The sequence below is a fragment of the Poromitra crassiceps genome (assembly GCF_964638095.1).
Source record: "Poromitra crassiceps genome assembly, chromosome: 20".
NCBI lineage: Eukaryota > Metazoa > Chordata > Actinopteri > Beryciformes > Melamphaidae > Poromitra > Poromitra crassiceps.
Window position 1 is genome coordinate 21,928,070 of NC_139637.1, and position 21,791 is coordinate 21,949,860.

Here is a 21,791-nt window from a genome sequence, read left to right on the forward strand (position 1 = left end):
CGTGGCAAAATGCCCCTAAAAAAATCTAGAATTTGCAAAGCGTGACTTGAAAATGGCCAGCTAGGCATCCGTACAACCCCCGCCCCTCCTCCTCCTACTAGCGTTATTTACCTCAGTGACAGGCAGCACAAGCTAGCTGGCCAGCTAGTTCACTCATGTTTTTGCCAAGTACATTAATAACATGCCAGACCATCAACAGTGTTGTTGAGATAGGAAATGGGCGACTGTTTATGAACTTTTAGAAATAAAATATGATTGGATAAGAGTCATTGATTGGTCTGTCATCATGCTACATAGGTGCAACTAAAGTATTTCCCAACATTTGATAAAATTGCCCTGGAAATGATCCAAAATGCCCCCGAAATATATTTCACAGGGGCAAAAATAGCTCTCGTTTAAAAATGTTAATTTCCTGAAACCTGATTCAGCGGGTTGGCGTTGGGGTTGAGGTTGAGGTTGGGGTTGAGGTTGGGGTCGGGGTCACACGTGCATATACATTTCACCACAGAGTTAGAGGTAAACTGATTAGATTAGCACTCCTTCTCAAAGGTTGTATGACTGGAGGCCCGGGCCTTGGTTCAGCCTGCACTATAGAGGGAGGGGGTGCAGGGTGCAGGGTGCCGGGCCTGAAGGGGTTAAGGGGGTGCAGGGTCCCGGGCCTCGGCCCTGAAGGGGTTAAGGGGCTGGACAGGCTGAATGGAGATGAGCTGAGCGCTGACAGCTGACTGACAGATACTGTCTCTATCTCACATCTGCTCCTGTGCAGGATGTCACCTCAGGAGGGACGCCACAATGGGAGCGTGTGTGTGTGGGCGGGCATATGTGTGTGTGTGTGTGTGTGTTTGACTGTGTGCACGTGTGGTGTGTGTGTGTCTGTTTGACTGTGTGCACGTGTGTGTGTGCGTGCCTGTTTGCACACGTGTGTGTGTGTGTGTATTTGTGTGTGTGTGTGTATGCTTCATTAGGATGGTGATGATTAGTGTTGAAAACTGTTGTTGTTACAGATACAGATAGAGATAGAGATAGATGTGTGTTTTGTGTGTGTGTGTGTGTGTGTGTGTGTGTGTGTGTGTGTGTGTGCGCGCACACACACACGTGGTGATTTATTTGTCATGATGAAACACACCGGTCAGAATTAAGTGAATTAATAGTCTTCCCTCCACCGACTCACTTCCAGAGGCGTTGGACTTCTTTGTTCAGAGGAAAGCGCGCGAAGCCAAAAAGCCCGGAGACTTTGAAGGGAAATGATCTCAGTGGATGTGGCCTTCCGACCCTCTCCCACACCTCTACTTGCTAACTGTTTTGTTTTTTAAATCTGAGGCAGGTCCGGTCCGGGTAGTCCGCTCCAGCTATTACCATCTCCCATGTTTTAATCGAAAATAAAAAAATGCGCCGGTTTCTTTTCCCTGCTTAACCAAACAGAGCGATTCAAAAACTCCTGGATTTCATTTGATTGGTCTGATGATGGATGTCTGGCTTACCTTGCCAAAGGCGCCCGCTGCGCCGGAGCTGAAGAAGCCACTGAAGCGGCTGGCAGCGCGGTTCTTCCAGCTGTCGGGCCCGGCGCCGCCGACGCTGGGCAGAGTGCCACCACTCGGCCCCAGAGCGTCCGGGGTGGGGATGTTCGTCTCGCCGAGGAACTCTGTCATGTTCTTCCTACGCCGCGCCTGACCCTGCAAAGGCACAAGGGAAACAACCACATTTAGGACCGCAACTAAACAATTATTTTCATTGTCGATTAATCTGTCGATTACTTTCTTGATTAATCGATTCGTTGTTTGGTCTATAAGATAACACAAAATGGTGAAAAACGTGAATCAATTTTTGCCCAAAGCCCAAGAAGACCAATGTGTTCTTTTGTCCTGACCAAATAGTCCACAACCCAAAAGATAACCAGTTCACCCACTGTCATAGAAGATTAAAGAAATCAGAACATATTTACATTCAAGAAACTGGAATGAGATCATTTAATTTTTTTCTTAAAAATGTATTAATCGATTGTAAAAAATAGTTGTCGATAATTTTTTTGTTGGAGCTCTAAGCACATTTTCCAAGAAGTAAAGGAGGCTTTGGAGAAAATGAAAGAATGCGATATCTATCTGTCCATGATGTATGTATGATGTCACCTGGGTTGGGGAAAAAGATCTCTCCAGTGTGACGGCTGGAAAGACACGATGAAGGAAGGAGAGAAATATACAAAGACAGACAGGACAAACAGGAAGTAAGAGGGGAATTCGGTGACATCAGCGCGAGCGTTAAAGCCGCCCTAAAGGTCGGCGGGGTCAGACGCAAAAACAGGAGAGGGGAAGAAATGCCACTTCCTGTTACATCACAAGGAGCGCGCGGCGCGGCACGGCGAGGGGAAAGAGGTGGTTCCATCAAGAACAGGCGATCCGGAGTCTGGGACCATTGTTGTTGCACCTCCATTGTTTCACCCTGTCAGCAGGCCGTGTCGCGCGCGTTCACACACGCACATCTCAAGCCACTTTACGAGCCAGCGGCAAAGCAAACAAACAGGGGGCCACCTTGGTATCTGAGGAAGCAGTTGTTTTTGCCGCCGTGGGCGAGTGTCAGTGGCGAGGAATCTGCTCGGCGGGGAGTCGGTAACTAGTCTGTGATCCCCCACACACACTTTGAAACACAACAACAAGGCACAGCACATTCCAGGACGCTGAGTGTCGCGGAAACGACAAGAAATTCTTTCTGCTCAAAACAAAGCTGAGGGAACGCAGATCGCCTGTTCAATACGGCGGATAAGACAGCGGGGCCATCCTAACGGCGTAGAAACGCACCCTCTACGGTCACAGCATCAGCGGTGGTGATAAGGTGCACGACACGCACATTATTCAGTGAGCTCCTGCATCACGCTTATCAGAGGTGAACGAGCAACTTTCTAGAGGCTTATCAAAATGTTTTGCGGGCGTGTGCCGTGTGCGTGTTTATCAGCTGAAATGTAAATACTCTTACTAAATACTAAAATAGTTCTACATTGCACAGGCTTCCCTTTGACTCCCTTTTTAGGAAGAACATCAGCAGACCTTTGTGGAGCCACTTAAACAAGAGTAATGGCGCGTAAATGGACCTGTGCAGGGCTCGTTGAGAGAAGATAGTAAATCTGAGTGGGGGGTCCTACAACGTTCCAAACAAGCTCGGGACGTTTAATCTTTCTGAAATGACAAAGACAAGAGGAGAGTGACTTAAGGTGATGCAAACTGGCACACTGCTTATAAACCAAGAAGAAGAACGCAGTGGAGAGAACCAGAAGGCAGTGGAGAGAACCAGAAGGCAGTGGAGAGAACCAGAAGGCAGTGGAGAGAACCAGAAGGCAGTGGAGAGAACCAGAAGGCAGTGGAGAGAACCAGAAGGCAGTGGAGAGAACCAGAAGGCAGTGGAGAGAACCAGAAGGCAGTGGAGAGAACCAGAAGGCAGTGGAGAGAACCAGAAGGCAGTGGAGAGAACCAGAAGGCAGTGGAGAGAACCAGAAGGCAGTGGAGAGAACCAGAAGGCAGTGGAGAGAACCAGAAGGCAGTGGAGAGAGGGCTTCCACGGTTAGTGAAAGGGAAACTAGCCTGGGTCTGTTTAGGGACTTTTGGGGGGAGAATCTGGGCCAGTCGGTCAAGGACACAGGTGTCAGAAGCATTCTGGCTCAGTGGACAAACAGGGACAGCCAGGGGCCACAGGGCTACTGATAACACACTCAATCCCTATTGGCTGAGGTGCAGGAACCTTGTGATGACCATGACCATGATCGGTGAGCCATCAGAGGCTTTGGATCCTTGACATTTAAAACTCAGTAGCAACAAAGTAACAAATGACGAGAGAAAGTAGATTGTGGAGTTTTGCTACAATGTTTATGTAGATCTGATTACACACACACACACACACACACGCACACGCGCACAAACACACACGCACACACACACACGCACACACACACACACACACACACACACACACACACACACACACACACACACAGTTTACAGTGCAAGTACAAAGTGACAGAAGTGTCTTTGCCAAGAAAGCAGTTTCTAAATCAAAGACAAGACGAGGTGCTGTACGGTTCAGACAAGCACAGAACCACAGAGGCTAGCGGCAGTTTCCCAGCATAATACTACTACATAATACTCGCAGTACTCACATAATACTACTACATAATATTCACAGTTCTCACATAATACTACTACAAAATACTTGCAGTACTCACATAATACTACTACATAATACTTGCAATATTCACATAATATTACTACATTATACTCACAGTACTCACATAATATTACTACATGATACTAGCAGTATTCACATAATACTCACAGTACTCACACAGTATTACTACATAATACTCACATAACTCACATAATACTACTACATAATACTAGCAGCACTCACATAATACTACCACATAATACTCGCAGTACTCACACAGTACTACTACATAATACTCGCAGGACTCACATAATACTACTACATAATACTCTCAGCACTCACATAATACTCACAGCACTCACATAATACTACCACATAATACTCTCAGTACTCACCATAGAAGCCAGAGGCATGTCAAAACTAAGAAAAACCATCCTAATCCTTGGTTTGGATTCATGGATCGCAGCCCATTCTGGAGCCAGCTGCTGTGCTGTGTCAACGTGTAGCTTCCCCCTCTCTCTCTCTCTCTGTCTCTCTCTCTCTCTCTCACCGCCCAACACTGACTACACACACATCCACACTGACTACACACACATCCGCACAGCCTCCTCGTGTCCCGAGGCAGAGCAGTCACAGAAGCGGGGATATTCCCCCATCGTGAACTTCAGCCTCCAGTCCAAAGCGTCCCGTTCTCCCCCGCTCGCTCGCTCGCTCGCTCGCTCACTCCCCAGCAGCACAGCGTCTGGCTGGCTGCGTCCCGCTGTCCCCCGAGCGCTGCCTGCCTTTGAACTGGGACGTGTCCCTGCCTCTGTCCCGCTGTTCCCAAACAGTCAGAGGTGAAGCCCAAACTCAGTCTGCCTGCATTGCACATAGACACTGCACTGATGTTATAGCAACCAGGAGGATCCTGCCTGCCCCATTGTGTTGTGTGGGGCAGGAAAGAGGAGGCGGGACCCCGGGGGAAAGAGAGAGAGAGAGAGAGAGAGAGAGAGAGAGAGAGAGAGAGGCTGATCTGCATATTAGGAGGCGGAGTCAGGGCAACAGCTTGTAGGGGGGCTCCCTGGCTCTGATACACATCCTGGTGGTCGGGAGATGCCAACTGTTCTTCTAGAAGAGCCTCGTCTTTTGTTTAGCTGCCACTGACGCCCCATTTCCTTATAGCAAACCCCCCCCCCCCCACCACCACCACCTCCACCTCTACACACACACACACACACACACACACACACACTCACACCCACTTACCAGCGCATACGACCCCCACAGAGCTTGTTTTCCCCTAAACCACTGCAGACTCCTCTCAGCAGGCTTCATGGGAATGGCAAGTGACTAACCGCTAAGTGCCACACTGACGATAACTGACAATGTAAACAAGGGATGGATGGGTAACTGGCGACCCCCGTCCCCACACAGTGTGGCACTTGAGTCAACCCACCCCATAAATAAATAAGTAAATGTTATAGAATGGAATTGACCACTCCTCATCCGCTATATGATAATTATAACAACTTATATAAACCAAATGAATTGAAACCAAGAGCCAGAAAGATGTCTGGTTTATATAAGCTGTTATAATGATCATATAGCGGATGAGGAGTGGTCAATTCCATTATATAACAGTAAATAAATAAACAAACAAACAAACAAATAAATAAAATAAATACATCAAAGTGTGGGGTTAGGGGGAAAACACAGAAAGCAAGTCACATACCTGCCAACACTCCCGTTTCCCGCGGGGGTCTCCCTAGTTTTTAACCCTTTCTCCCGCTGGGCTCCCGATTGGTAATTTCTCCCGTTAATCTCCCGATTTCATAGCGATACGAATAAAATGGCGGCCGGTAGCAAGGCTAGTTTTAAAGCCAGAGCGACGTTTCTGGTAGCAGACAAAACTAGAAGACGTCCATTGGTACGAACCATGTCATGCTAGCTTGTCACAAAAAGGGCTAAATAATACTCCAATCTGAAGGTTAGGCTACATTTTGGCGAGAGGGAAAAACTGGCATGGTCATTTTCAAAGGGGTCAGGTGACCTCTCCCCTGAAGATATCTGAATGAAAATGGGTTCTATGCATTTGAATATGAAAAATATAAATGTTGGTACAGTATAATAAAATCTGATTACCAGTATATATTTGGTTATTTTCATCAAAGTAGTAGCTATACTTGTATAATTGAGTGATGGGGTTACTGGTAGAAGTGCACGGTTACAATCTGTCCCTCTGTTAGTGAGCATTTTCTTTTGTCGCCGTCTCTATCGTCAAAGTGTACGTGCCACTTTTCATTTTGCAGTGAAAAATGAAGTGAAAGTTCCACTCTCAACTATTATTCCCAGAAACGAGTTGAGAATCAAACCGAAAATGATTGCGGAAAAGATTCCATGGCGATATTCGGGGAAAGCTCAATGCCATCTCGATATGACGTTTGGTCAACACATGTTGAAACAATGCCAATGCAAACTGGCCCAAAACAAGGAAAGCAAATGCCCAATAATGGTGGCTGAGCAGGAAATTCCCTTTGTTGACTTACTTATGCCCCCAGGAGATAAGATCAACGCTTTCCTTAGAAGCAGACACTGGACAACATGAGTTCAGCTGCATATCTTCTGCCCACCATCTGAATAGTAGCAGCAGATATAGCAGCATATATATATATATGTATATATATATATTTCCCTCCTCCCCCCGAAATTTCAATAAACCTTTATGGAATATTATTACAATACAACAATACTGGTGTTGACAGTGTTGACAGCAATAGAAGATGCCAAGTCATTCAAAACAATAAGCATTTTGCTTTTAGGAGCATTGTGCCAGCGTGCAGTGCTGTTCCAAAACGTGTCAACGTGTGTCATTGCCTGGGAAACACACATCCCATAATAGGATGATGATACTTGGGATGCCATTGCCAACATAGATGCGAACAGGTTAGCTAAAAGTTTAGCGTCGCCAGCGAGGGCCCCCCACCGTTGCGGTCGGCGTACGTTTCGAAATCCCTCCAGGCCTGAACATTTTTCTAGGGGAAACACTATATATATATATATATATATACCGTATATATTAGGGATGTTCATCAATTATCGAAAATCGATAATTGATCGTTAAGGATTGGAATCGATCCTGTGGCATTTGGATCGATTTTTTAATTATTAAAAAAAAAAAAAAAAAAAAAAAAATTTTGGGACTAGGTTTGGGTGGAATTCGTTCCTCCTCGCCCCACTCCATTGCACAGCCGACTAACGTGAGGTGGAGCTTCATATAGTCTCTAGTTTTCTGGCTGGGCACGGGCCTTTGTGCCAACAAAACTTTTAAACATGGGAATTTCGTATTTTCTGCCATAGGCATTCATTTTGTAAAAAAAAAAAAAAAAAAAAAAAAATTAAAAATTTTCTAAGTATTAATATGATCGATAATCGATAATTGATCGTTAATTTTCACCGATTATCGATTTTGGAAAATTTTCTAAATGAACATCCCTAGTATGTATATATATATATATATATATATATATACCCTGAGAGTAAATAGTGAACAGCTCAGTCACGTCTCCCTAACTAATGATGTTTACAAGGCTTCCCCGTGTGCCTCCTGTGTAAACGTGTCAGTGTGGAGAGTGGGTTAGCTCTCTTTTGTGAGCTAGCTGACAGCTCTGGGAAGCCAGGCTGCTGCAGCGGGGCGACAGGGGGGACCAGCCAGGTTAATGATATCAAGTCTTGTGTGTCTGCTCACTGCCTTATCTTATCAACCGGTGGTTTGTGGTATTAACCTTGGCTCAGGGAGGGAAAAATCTTTAAATCGGGAAGCCGAGATTGTATTAAAAGTAAGCCCCCTTCTCTCCCCCTCCTCTCTCTCTCTCTCTCTCTCTCCCCCCCCCCCCCCCCTGCTACTGCCTTTGTTGATGTCGCTCGCCCCAGATAACGACTCCCCTTGATCAGGTGGGTTGATTAACGATGAAAGACACACACTCAAAGCTCACCCACATAGATAGACATGTGCGTACGTACACACACATATCACATGTCCACACAACCAGTAAGTAGGAATGAAGAGCAGCCCCCCCGGTGGTCAGCGGCGCGCGGCGCACTTTTTCGAGACCGTGTCGGTACAGTACACTGGCCTCGGTCCAATAAGCAAGGCCGCCCGACTAAACACATCCAAAACAGTGGGACAAACGGAGGCTTTCAGCCCCCCAGGTGAGACGTGAGAGTTGCCAAAACAATATGACTATCACTTGACCCCCATCACTCTGATGACGACCCCCACCACTCTGATGACGACCCCCAGCACTCTGATGACGACCCCCACCACTCTGATGACGACCCCCAGCACTCTGATGACGACCCCCAGCACTCTGATGACGACCCCCAGCACTCTGATGACGACCCCCACCACTCTGATGACGACCCCCACCACTCTGATGACGACCCCCAGCACTCTGATGACGACCCCCAGCACTCTGATGACGACCCCCAGCACTCTGATGACGACCCCCACCACTCTGATGACGACCCCCAGCACTCTGATGACAACCCCCACCACTCTGATGACGACCCCCACCACTCTGATGACGACCCCCACCACTCTGATGACGACCCCCAGCACTCTGATGACGACCCCCAGCACTCTGATGACGACCCCCACCACTCTGATGACGACCCCCACCACTCTGATGACGACCCCCACCACTCTGATGACGACCCCCAGCACTCTGATGACGACCCCCAGCACTCTGATGACGACCCCCACCACTCTGATGACGACCCCCACCACTCTGATGACGACCCCCATCACTCTGATGACGACCCCCACCACTCTGATGACGACCCCCACCACTCTGATGACGACCCCCACCACTCTGATGACGACCCCCAGCACTCTGATGACGACCCCCAGCACTCTGATGACGACCCCCAGCACTCTGATGACGACCCCCATCACTCTGATGACGACCCCCACCACTCTGATGACGACCCCCACCACTCTGATGACGACCCCCAGCACTCTGATGACGACCCCCAGCACTCTGATGACGACCCCCATCACTCTGATGACGACCCCCACCACTCTGATGACGACCCCCACCACTCTGATGACGACCCCCACCACTCTGATGACGACCCCCACCACTCTGATGACGACCCCCAGCACTCTGATGACGACCCCCAGCACTCTGATGACGACCCCCACCACTCTGATGACGACCCCCACCACTCTGATGACGACCCCCACCACTCTGATGACGACCCCCATCACTCTGATGACGACCCCCACCACTCTGATGACGACCCCCAGCACTCTGGCTCTGGATGTAATGAGAGCCCAAACATGTCAGCGCAGGATGCAGGAGGTCTGCCAGCATCCTCACACTACTCCCAATACACAATCACTCAGCCACGCACAAGACTCCTTAACACACACAAATAAACAATCATGTAGCAGCTGCTACCATTACACATGATAATTATGCCTATGTTACTGCACCTGTGCAAACAGAATGTTTAATCGTGTTTTTAAGGTGTCCACGCTAGAAAAGAAAAGGAAAAGTTTACCGTTATTGCTTGTTGTTCTCTTGTTTTACTGCATCTATATGCCCTGTTTTTGCACTGTTATACTGTTATTTGCACTATGTTGTAACGGAGTCTACAGCACAAGAATTTCACACGTGATACCTGTACTACGGAGTGACAATAAAAAATCTTGAATCTTGAAGACACGCATACGCATACACACACACACACACACACACACACACACACACACACACACACACACACACAGAAACTTCTCAACTCTTAACGTTTCACCATAAAGCAGATTAAGGTTAGTGAAAATAAAATAAATAGGCTGAGCTGAGCATCAATTTAGACAGATCCAACAGAAATGGCATCTTATTCTGCAATCTCTCTGAACTTCTCTATTCTAAATATTGATCTGAATATATATATATATATATATCTGAATATTTCTTAAGTCTTCTTAGCCATGCATTTAACAAATAAAGACAATGACAAGGGTCTCCAGATGTCAGCGAAGCGGTCGTCTCACCTCGCACTCGGTCGGCGTCTTTCTCGTGACGACGACCGACTCGGGAATCGCCGAGTCCTCGTGCAGCAGGTCCCAGCTGCGCCAGGAAGTGAGACGCGCGAAACGCACCATGTCCCCCGCAAGACACGGGGGCCAAAAAGAAAACCCCAACAGTCCAAAAAACACAAAGAGAGATCAAGGAGAGAAGATGGTGTTGTTCGTTCCCAGAAGTCAATGTTCCATTGCTGCTCAGGTATAACAGCCACTTCCTTCCTTCTGCCAGCACCACTAAGACTGTAGTGTACCTGACAGACTGGCTGATCCTGCAGGTATTAGTGTACTGAGGGTCAACAGTCCACACACCAATCATAAAGCAGCATCTGTGTGTGTGTGTGTGTGTGTGTGTGTGTATCCACCCTAAGCAGCCACCTCAGTAGTGGGAAGTGGCAGTCAGGGAAGTTCCTTATCTTACACACAGACACACACACACACGTGCGCGCACACACACACACACACACACGCACGCACACCCACACACACTTGACTACAGTGGACACACACCTTCACAGCCTTCTCAGCAGACAACCACAAGCTTGTAGCTCCTCCCACCCTGCCTCTGTGTAAGAAGAAGTAATAGTCTCTCATCCCACCCGGCATAATTAGTTTGGTTACATTTATTTTCAAACACACACGAGTTGCAAAAGGTTCAAATTCAAATATTGGAGCTGCGCAATTAAGTGTGTATAATGGTTTTATTTGATCATAACAAATTGCGGAATAAAGGCATATTGGCAATGCCTTTATTCTGCAAAAAAATAATAAATCCTGTTCCTCATACGACCAAGAGTAATGATTGCGATTAATAAATGTGATTAGAATATCTAGAAAACGGTAATAATAATGGGGATTATTTACTGTATCTTGTTAAGATTATGTCACTATTCTCAGTTTAAATAGAACCGGCCTTCAGTCCGTTCTTTAATAGTCTCCTTATTTGAGCCAATGCATGTTTTAGAAAGGATTAACATTGATATCAGGGATTAGGCTAAATTAAACCGCATAAGACTCTTGGAAAGACACTTTGTAAGATCATCATTTAAGCCCTAGGCCCTAGACCACCTTATCAACTGAATCTTGATACTTGTCAGTCTGTTAACAAACAATCCTAACTGCTTTATAGAACACCTCATGTTTCAGGTGAGCTCCTTGTCTCGTCTATCATCTCTCCTGAAATCTCCTCAGCTCAAAATCCGCGTGAGCGTCACCGATTCAAGCATTGTCATTCAAAGACGTGCCGTGTTAATGGCCAATTGTCCCTATTGTGATTGTGAGCCGTCACAGAGGTCAGATAGCGAGAGAGACGCTAGCTGTGGAAATGTGATAGCCCCGGTCTGAGAAATAATCTCTCTTGCCTGCGGGGGGCAAATAGTCAATCACCAATCCACACACAGTTGTGTTGTATGCAGCAGGAAAATCTAATGACGCCGTTTGAAAAAGGAGAAATTCGTTGACAATTGCGTCTGCCAACTTCTTCCTCCATTCTAAACAAAGCGTTGTGAACGCATTGTATGTGCTGCGGTGAACTATGACGAAACACCCACGAATACAATATCATTCAAAGCAGCCGGGCTTCCCTCCTCAGTGGTCAGTGTTGGGCAAGTTACTTTCAAAATGTGATATACTACATTATTACTAGTTGCTTTCATTTGAAAGTAATAAGTTAATATTACTGTCTGTGTAGAGTAACTCGTTACTTATTACACTACTTTTGCATTACTTTCACCAAAATAACAGCAGTAGCAGAATGACATCGCCGCCAGTGAACCATCCCGAAAAATTATTTCAACTGTCTGAAGTCAGTGTAAACCGTCCAAAATTCTAAATGTTAACCTTTTCCTTTGTTACTGTCATCTATAGTGGTTATTTCCTTAAAAATGCACAATTTGATTAGGAAATTATTGTATCTTTATTTAAATGTGCTTTGATAATAAATCAATAAAAGTCAAGTCAAGTCAAGTCTGGTCAAGTCAAGTCAAGTCAACTGGTATAATATGACTGAAATCTCATTGGTAATACGTCCTATTACTGAGTTACTTCTAAAAGTAAAATATTACATGCAATATGTTACTTTTGTAATGAGTTACCCCCCAACACTGTCAGTGGTAGCCTGCATTGCCTGTATTTGGGCTTCAGTGTATACTGTTAAGTGTTGAGAGCAGACCCTAACCCTCACTGTGTATCATCGTGTGGGTGTTCATGGTGTCTTCATGGCTCCAGGCTGGAGGCATGTATCTCCCCAGCTCCTCGCTCTATTATGTAACAATACTATCTGGCTCTCCTGTCTATTACATAACAGACTCTTTCCTTCCCTGAGGCCACGGCAGCAGACCCTGTGCTTTTCCTCCTCTCTCATATCACTGATGAGCCTGTCGGAGGACTTGGTGGTGGTGAAAAAGCAGCAGCAGGGATACTAGTTACGACTTACTATATATATATATAGAGAGAGAGATATATATATATATAGAGAGCCAAAGTGGAACGTCACTTCCTGCTTCAGCACTGTACCAAGAGATTTTCATCCGCCATTGATTTTCCCAGACATTTCCTAAAATGCTTAAAAATTGTTTTATTTGTTCTAACCCAAACGGTTCAGATATATTTACAAACAGGAGAGATCGCATAACATTTCACTCGGACCAAAACAAAAATGTGGGTTTGAAGAAAATATTGTTTTGATGTTTTTTTTTTAAAGTTTTGGTCTGAGTGAAATGTTCTATGGTCTCTCCCGATTCTAAATATAGCTGAACCGTCGTTTGGTTTGACCAAGTAAAACTATTTTTATAAGTATTTTACGAAATGTCTATGGGAAAATCAATTGCGGAAGAAAATCTCCGATACAGTGCTGAAGCAGGAAGTGACGTTCCACTTTGCCTCTCTATAGAGAACTGTATTGGCTTTCCCTAGTATGACGAGAGAAGAAGGTCTCCTGACTCCTATCGTTCCTGCATGTGAGGACTCAGCACTGAGACACATGTGGAAGAGTCACATTAGCACACAATAATGACCAGGCAGAGCCCAACCCGTCAGACTGCCAACTGTAACGCCATGCTGGTCACGCTCATTTGCAACCTCTGGATGGAATAGAGGCACGTTAAAATACACTTGATCCTGTTGCATGGATGAGTTGCACAGTTTTATGACGTTTAACTCGATTCAAATACACTCTCTCTGTGGAGCGTGACGGAGCGTGAGAGTCTGCCCGCCACTTTGCTGTTGTTTGCGTTGCTACGGCAACCGACGGACTCCTTATTGCATAAAAGGACCAATCGAACGAGTGCGAAGATCACGGCGAGTGTGCTTGCTGTAGATCACGAGGTCAGCTGCTGAGCTATCTTTATTGCTTACTGTAAATGAATGTCACTGCAGTTTCTGTTCTCAAGAAAAAGGAAGACAAGAGATGATCTCTGAAAGAGCCGTATCTCTGACGGCGCATCAGGTTGCCTGTGTCCGGGGGGCAAAAAGTTGCAATTGAACGTAGTGGAAAGACTACATCGCTGACGGTCTACCAGCACATACGCTCTGCGCCTGCGTGAGACCTGGGGCTGCATAGATATACAGTACAAACCCTTTGTTATGATATATACATGAAACAAAGCAGTGTCTGCTTTCATAGGAGCCCCTCACTAAAACATGCAATATCCTGCTCGCTGAAGTGGTGCCTCCTCTCGTCGTTAGGGGCGCCTGTTCGGAGGGAGGGGAACTCGTTGGAATAGCGTGATCCTCCCACGTGCTATATGTCCTACCGGTGAAGCTTCCCCTGTCAGGTGAAAAGAAGCGGCTGGCTATACTGCCCATGTCTCGGAGGAAGCATGGAGCCAGTTTCGGCTCTCCCCAGGAGCAGCAACCAGGATAAATAAATTAAATTAGCACTAAAGAGGTCCAGTTCGAGAAAATGTCCTCAAGCAAAGGTCCGGAACATCAGAACGTCTACTACTACTTGCGTTATGATTCAGTGCCAGATATAACCTATTGAAGAAGCCTAATAGTAGCAACGTCTGTATGTAGTCAACAACTGACTAATTACATGAAATAAAGATTGTAATAAACATCAACAATGTTTATTTGACATAACAGAGAGCTTTTGTTGGACCTTTATTTAAATACAGGGGGGGTCTCACTGACTAGTGAACAGTGCCCTGTTCACATTATTCACACCTGGAAGCTGACCAGTACGACCACAGTCTGCTCGGCTCAAGGCCAGGGCACCTCAGAGGTGGTAACGACGGAGGGACAAGCGCAGCTTTTGAGAAATGCGCATCTTAAAATAAAGTGCTTAATTAAGCAGATATCCCCGTTCGTGTATTTCCTACTGTTGTCTTTATCGCAATGTTTGTATTTTATCTTTGTTTTCCAGTGTGGCTTGAAAAGTGCTATACAAATAAACTTTTTCTATTATTATTATTATGATAATAATAATAATAATAATAATAATAATAATAATAATAATCATAATCATAATTATTATTATTATTATAAGCATGGTCAAACCTCAAACAATGTCAGAGACAGAGAGTGGTTTGTGGTTTTCTGGGAAACTGATTGCACTTCAGAAAATCAGACAGTGAGTCATCATGACGACCTCAGGGGGGCACTGTGCTGACCAAGTGACTTTACGCCCTCCTTTCCCCTCCTCCAGCAGATGCTCTCTGTCTGCACCAAGGCAAAGTCTGACACAACAAGGATGTTAGCAAGACGCCGTGAAGAGGCGTGGATGGCCCCTTCAGCCAGAGATGCTCACAAGTCATTTTTTGCAAGTCCAAGTCAAGTCTCAAGTCTTAGAGCTAGAGTCCAAGTCAAGTCTCAAGTCCTTGAGGTATAGTCCAAGTCAAGTCTCTGGTCACAAGTCCAAGTCAAGTCTCAAGTCTTAGAGCTAGAGTCCAAGTCAAGTCTCAAGTCCTTGAGGTATAGTCCAAGTCAAGTCTCTGGTCACAAGTCCAAGTCAAGTCTCAAGTCTCTTATGGATGAGCGTTCTATCATCTGCGGCATGCCATCCAGTCTGCTTAGAACACTGCAGCTAAAACTAAGGGATTCAAAGCATGTACTGTATTATCCTCACTCTTTATCTATTAGTACACAATATCAGCATTGATTATTAGATTACATTATTATTAGTAGACATTTCCTTAATGTTGATACGAACAAAAATAAAGATTGTTCACAAGTCCCAAACCTTCAGGTCCAAGTCAAGTCTCAAGTCACTGTGTGTGTGACTTAAGTGCGACTCAAGTCCAAGTCTCAAGTCCAAGTCCCCATCTCTGCCTTCAGCACAGTGTAAGAGGCAGGCATGATGGTACCAAGACAAAACAAGCAGGATGCATGACATCAACACAATATAACGCTGGCCTGTTTAGGTTCATCTGAAAGTTAAGTTAAGTTAGTTAGTTAAGTTATCTTTTATTTATCCCCATGGGGAAATTCATCCTCTGCATTTGACCCATCCTCTACTAGGAACCTTCCTAGAACTAGGAGCAGTGGGCAGCCACAGTGCTTCGCCTGGGGGACCAACTCCAGTTCTTTCGCCAGTGCCTTGCTCAGGGGCACTGACAGGAGTATATTAACCCTAACATACATGTCTTTGATGGTGGGAGGAAACCGGAGCACCCGGAGAAAACCCACACGAACACGGGGAGAACATGCAAAACTCCACAAAGAAAGGACCTGGGGACGGACCGGGGGTTCGAACCCGGGACCTTCTTGCTGTGAGGCAACAACAGTGCTGCTAACCACTGAGCCACCGGTGCCCTGTCCAAGGAGTCTGGTTATGCTGCAGATATTGTGAGTAATTAATGTCGTAAAAAAGTAATATATATTACTAGCTGATGGCGCAATAAGCACAGGGCACAGACGAGTCGAGTCGCGGTGTTTTATGGGACCTATCAGCAGGCCGTGGAATGTGCCTTTGACCAATCGGACCGCTTGGCTGAACCCGGGACCGGTTGTAAAATAATCAATCCGGCTCATCAAAGCTCTCCGCAGCCTATCACAGCGCTGCCAGTGCCTATAAAATGTAACACGCATGCAATCATAAACTTGAAATACCCCCATTCAGACAAAAGGCTTCGCTCTTATATACAGAAAAGGACAGGATTTGGCCGCGTTTCCTGCGAAGCTTGGCACAAGGCGCCACACAGTGCCCAGGCTGCGGTTCCCGGTCACCGGGCAAAGATCTTCTCAACTCCTCTCTCAGCAAAGAAGTCCTGGAATCCATAAAAAAAAAGTTCCATAAAAAAGCAAGTTTATGGCAAGTGCCAAACACTGCTGCTGCCATGGCAACGGCCTGAACACCGCAGTGCAGTCAGTGGCCACACGTCCAAGAAGTAAAGACACTTTGTCTTACAAAACCACTTTCATAAAAGTTATGGGCCGGCACCCAAAAAGGGGTCTGCTGTTCAGTCTCCACCAGACGAGAGTAGCAAGCAATATGCTTTAAATGAGCCTGGCTTCCATGGCAAGAGACTACATTTTCTCCTTTGAGGCCCCCAGACTGAGCTGGTTGAATAATCTCCCTGCTTTGCTAAATGGTTTGTATTTATGTGCTGTATGGATGGATGTATACCTGGCCTGCCCCCATACAGCTGTAACGTATATAGAACAAAGACGTTCAGTCAGAAAGCCAGTGCTGCTGACTTTTCTGCCAGATTCTTCCAACATACACACACCAGCTTTCAACAGAGTACCAGGAGCGGCGAAATATTGCCCCCCGGAGGACAGCATGAGAGTTATCACTGACATTAACACACTTGGGTACTTTTTGGTGCTTAGCACACACTCACAATCAGTTTAACAGACAGTGTTGGGCAAGTTATTTTCCAAAATGTAATATACTACATATTAATAGTTACTTTCATTTGAAAGTAATAAGTTACTTTACAATATTACTGTCTGTGTTAGAGTAACTCGTTACTTACACTACTTTTGCAGCACAATGACATCACCGCCCTGGAACCATCCCAGAAAATAATTTTCACCCGCCTTGAAGTCAGTGTCATCCTCATCATGTTCCATCGAGTCGCATGGTGACACTATAGATTTCCGTCCTCCAACTGTCTCTCTCCTGTATTCGATGTTTTAATCTTCCCAGGTCCTCTCCCGTCACTTCTTTTATGGTGTCTGTCAATCCATCTTGCTTTTGGTCTTCCTCTACCCCGACTGCCTTCAATCTTTCCCAGCATAATATCCTTCTCCATCCTACCTCCTGATCTCATGATATGTCCAAAATATCCAAGGTTCTGCTTCTGGATGGTTGCTTCCAGAGATATTTCTGGTTTTATTTGCTCAATCATCTGACTTGTTGGTCCGTTTTGCTGTCCATGGTATTTTTAGGAGCCGTCGCCAAACACCACAGCTCAAACGCATCTATCTTTTTCCGTTCCCCCTTCCGCACAGTCCACGTTTGGCTGCCATACGTCACTACTGGAAACACCAGTGTTTTGACCAGGCTAAGTTTTGTATTGACAGATACATCTGGGTCTTTCCACACTCTGCTCAGATTGGTCAGTGTGGTTCTTCCCATGCGACAGTCTCTTCTTGATCTCGCTTTCACACCCTCCTTCTCTGTCAAATGTCACTCCTAGATAGTTGAAATTGTCAACAATCTCAACCACCTCATCATCAAGCCTGAATTCAAGCCTGAAGTCAGTGTAAACCATCCAAAAATCTAAATGTTATCCTTTTCCTTTGTTATTGTCATCTATAGTGGTTATTTGCATAAAAACACACAATTTAATTAGGAAATTATTGTATCTTTATTTAAATATTTGCTTTGATTATTTTTTTTTAACTCAATTTGTAACTTGTGTTACTTGACAAAGTAACTCGTTACTGATTACTGAAATCTTATTGTATTAAGTTATATCACTGAGTTACTGGTGAAAGTAATATATTACATGTAATACGTTACTTTTATAATGAGTTACCCCCAACACTGTTACACACCTGGGTACTTTTGGTGCTTAGCACACTCACAATCAGTTGAGCAGACAAGTCGTTACATGTAGCATCGGCGCTTTCATTGCCAGGGTAAAAGCTCTTTGCGAAACATGGTTTGTGATTTCATGGCACGAATAACAATGTCCACAGAACAACAGGAGGGTAAGTTATGACTAAACGTCTGCGTCCTCAGCAGCCAATCGTCTGGTTACGTCTTGGACCGCGTGTGGCTTGACGACTTGGCCGCAGAGAAGCAGTAAAACACTGCAACACCGACCTCACCTCCAAGCCTCTGCTACCCCGTTTCCTAGCCCGAGGCTACCCACCATGACATCACCACTGCGTTTACAGTATGCGCACACACATGCCACATGTACACGCAGGGGCGCGCACACACGCGTGCGCGCGCACACACACACACACACACACACACACGCGCGCACGCATGGACACACACACACGCGCGCATGGACACACACACGCATACACACGCGCATGGACACACACACACACACACACACACACAGAAAATGATACTTAACCTCTAAGTCAGTCTAGACTTGCCTGGAGGGTGGACCACACCCTTTGACTTGTTTTAGCCTAACCAGTCCACACAAGCTATAATATGGCTATAATACTCGAGTAAACAATGAGCAGCACTGGACAAGCATGAGAATACACACTCACCTGTCCATGCTCACATGAAGACAACACACACTCACCTGTCCATGCTCACATGAAGACAACACACACTCACCTGTCCATGCTCACATGAAGACAAAGCTCTTATGACATCACTGATGAATGACATCACTGATGATGTCACAACTTTGCATCTTATGACATCAGTGATTTGCCACAGCACTGAGCAGGCTGTCATGTGATCCACAGACAGCACTGAGCAGACTGTCATGTGACCCACAGACAGCACTGAGCAGACTGTCATGTGACCCACAGACAGCACTGAGCAGACTGTCATGTGACCCACAGACAGCACTGAGCAGGCTGTCATGTGACCCACAGACAGCACTGAGCAGACTGTCATGTGCCCCACAGACAGCACTGAGCAGACTGTCATGTGACCCACAGACAGCACTGAGCAGGCTGTCATGTGACCCACAGACAGCACTGAGCAGGCTGTCATGTGACCCACAGACAGCACTGAGAAGGCTGTCATGTGACCCACAGACAACACTGAGCAGGCTGTCATGTGACCCACAGACAGGAGTGAGCAGACTGTCATGTGGCCCACAGACAGCAGTGAGCAGACTGTCATGTGACCCACAGCACTGAGCAGACTGTCATGTGACCCACAGACAGCACTGAGCAGACTGTCATGTGACCCACAGCACTGAGCAGACTGTCATGTGACCCACAGACAGCACTGAGCAGACTGTCATGTGACCCACAGCACTGAGCAGGCTGTCATGTGACCCACAGACAGCACTGAGCAGACTGTCATGTGACCCACAGACAGCACTGAGCAGACTGTCATGTGACCCACAGACAGCACTGAGCAGGCTGTCATGTGACCCACAGACAGCACTGAGCAGACTGTCATGTGACCCACAGACAGCACTGAGCAGGCTGTCATGTGACCCACAGACAGCACTGAGCAGGCTGTCATGTGACCCACAGACAGCACTGAGCAGGCTGTCATGTGACCCACAGACAGCACTGAGCAGGCTGTCATGTGACCCACAGACAGCACTGAGCAGGCTGTCATGTGCAGAGCTGTAGTGGATTTAAGAGGAAACCCACAAATACAGTCCCAGTCTGGGCAGATAAGCGTAATGGAATATGATGAGGTCATGATTGGATTAGCATGAGAGGCTGCGTTTGCCCCGCGGCATCATGGGAGGACGTGTGCAAAACTGAAGAGGGGGCGGGGCCAAAACAATGGGAGTCACAGGGCGTGCCGTGGGTGTGGGGGTGCGTGTGCTTGCTCACAGTTTGTGGCCGCAGGGGCGGGGTGATTAATTCTGATGTTGTTTTGTATGGTTGTTATGAGTTGGCGTCGTGTCACATGAAGTAATAATTACCACTGTCGGACATGTTTGTTTGGTAAAGCCACTGTCGTCGTGCGGTGAGGAGGCGGGACTTACCAGCAGGTCGATGTTGTCACGGCGCCCCAGCGAGCCGTGCTCCGCCCTCTCTCCGCCCGGGGTGAGGATGTAGGGGCTCTGGCCTCCGGAGGGCTTCATGTTGGGCAGGCTGAGCGAGCGCAGGTCCTTCACACCCTGCTCCACCTTCAGCTCATCGCCGGGCCGCACTAAAACAAACACAAACACACAACGGGTTGTTGAGCTTCCTGGAGAACTTTCATCCTGTAACGGGCCTGTGTAAAAGGGGATAGTGCAGGACAAACTAAAACGTTTGTTAAAGCTTTCTGCGGAACCTCAGGAACGTTTCTGGTGGCCTACGATGAGACATGATGGTTATGTGGTCAGGTTCTCGATAGGTTGACTGTCTTTCAGAGTGTGTAGCGGGCTCAGTTTTGAAGCCAGAGTGAAGCTTCTTTCATCAGATAAAAGCAGAAGATCTAACACATCCATTGGTACCAACCATTTCATGCTAGCTTGTCGGGAAGGGGTAAATAACACTCCAAAGTAAGGCAACATTTTGGTTAGGGAAAATAAAAATGTTCACAGCCTAATGTGTGTGTGTGATAAAACAAAAAAATATCTACAAATATGATTTTTTTCCCTCTTTAGAAAACACAACATACATTTCTCCCATGGTTGACAGTTGGCGTGACTTTTAGTCTAGAACAGGCTATTAAAGAAAAGATTTGATTTGGAATTATTTTGTGTTGCGTTTTTTCTCGGGAGGCCCTCAATCTAATGCTGGGTCCCTAAATTGGCCCTCAGTCATCAAAACTTTGAGAACCCCCTGGCTTGTAGAGACACTGTGGAGCGCGTCACCATACAGAAACCATGCCCAAAACGGGGGGGAACAAACCCCCCCCCCCCCCCCCCCCCCCCCCCCCAATCCTCCTGGCGTTCTCCTATGTCACGTGTTGCACACAAAGATCATATATACGGAAGATGAACACTCCAACTTACTTCCTTGACAGCTAGATGCACATTTCTCTTCTCGCCAATTCTCAATGGCTTCCTTGTTTTGCTCGGGAGTACAAAAAAACTTTAATTGGTGATTTGTTGTCTGCGCAGCCCACCACACAACAGCTTTTAGCTATGTTTAATTCAAGGAAAATGATGCATTGAACTGAATGGAGAGCTTTCCCCCGTGATGGGCATGGCCTATTTCATGCAGTGTCTCTATATAGAGTTAAAAAAAAATAAAAAAATGTTGAGAATATAGGACACAATAGAATAGAATGCTATAGCTATAGCACCCTCAATCTCCATTCTGAAAGCCTCCGCCACCCCCCCCCCCCCCCCCCCCCGTCTCTAAGCATGTGACTGACTTTGGGCCCAGCAGCAGCTGTGCACTGAACGCTTCGACCTCTGTGCGTCAGGCGGCGTGTAACTCCAGACCGCGGTGGAGAGGCGGGAGGGTGGCCATTTCAAAAGAATGGCCGGCGCTCATTAGTCACGGTGCATAGGATCTCTTTTATGATGGGCTTAAAACGGGCACTTTGATCCACACACTGCTGCAATGCCAGGATCCA

The 21,791-nt window shown here is 46.5% G+C and overlaps 1 protein-coding gene across 2 annotated transcripts in view; it reads right to left on the reverse strand.

The window, feature by feature from the left end:
- The window catches only part of plekhg5b (pleckstrin homology domain containing, family G (with RhoGef domain) member 5b), a gene marked incomplete at its 3' end in the record, with an annotated part of 34,820 nt that overhangs the window by 9,590 nt on the left and 3,439 nt on the right, over window positions 1-21,791 (reverse strand). For both annotated transcript variants that reach the window (XM_083656630.1, XM_083656631.1), the window contains exons 6-7: window positions 20,263-20,429; window positions 1,482-1,673 (exon numbers count right to left, since the gene is read on the reverse strand). In XM_083656630.1, coding sequence (XP_083512756.1) covers window positions 1,482-1,673; window positions 20,263-20,429 — 359 coding nt within the window. The remainder of the gene's footprint in view (window positions 1-1,481; window positions 1,674-20,262; window positions 20,430-21,791) is intronic.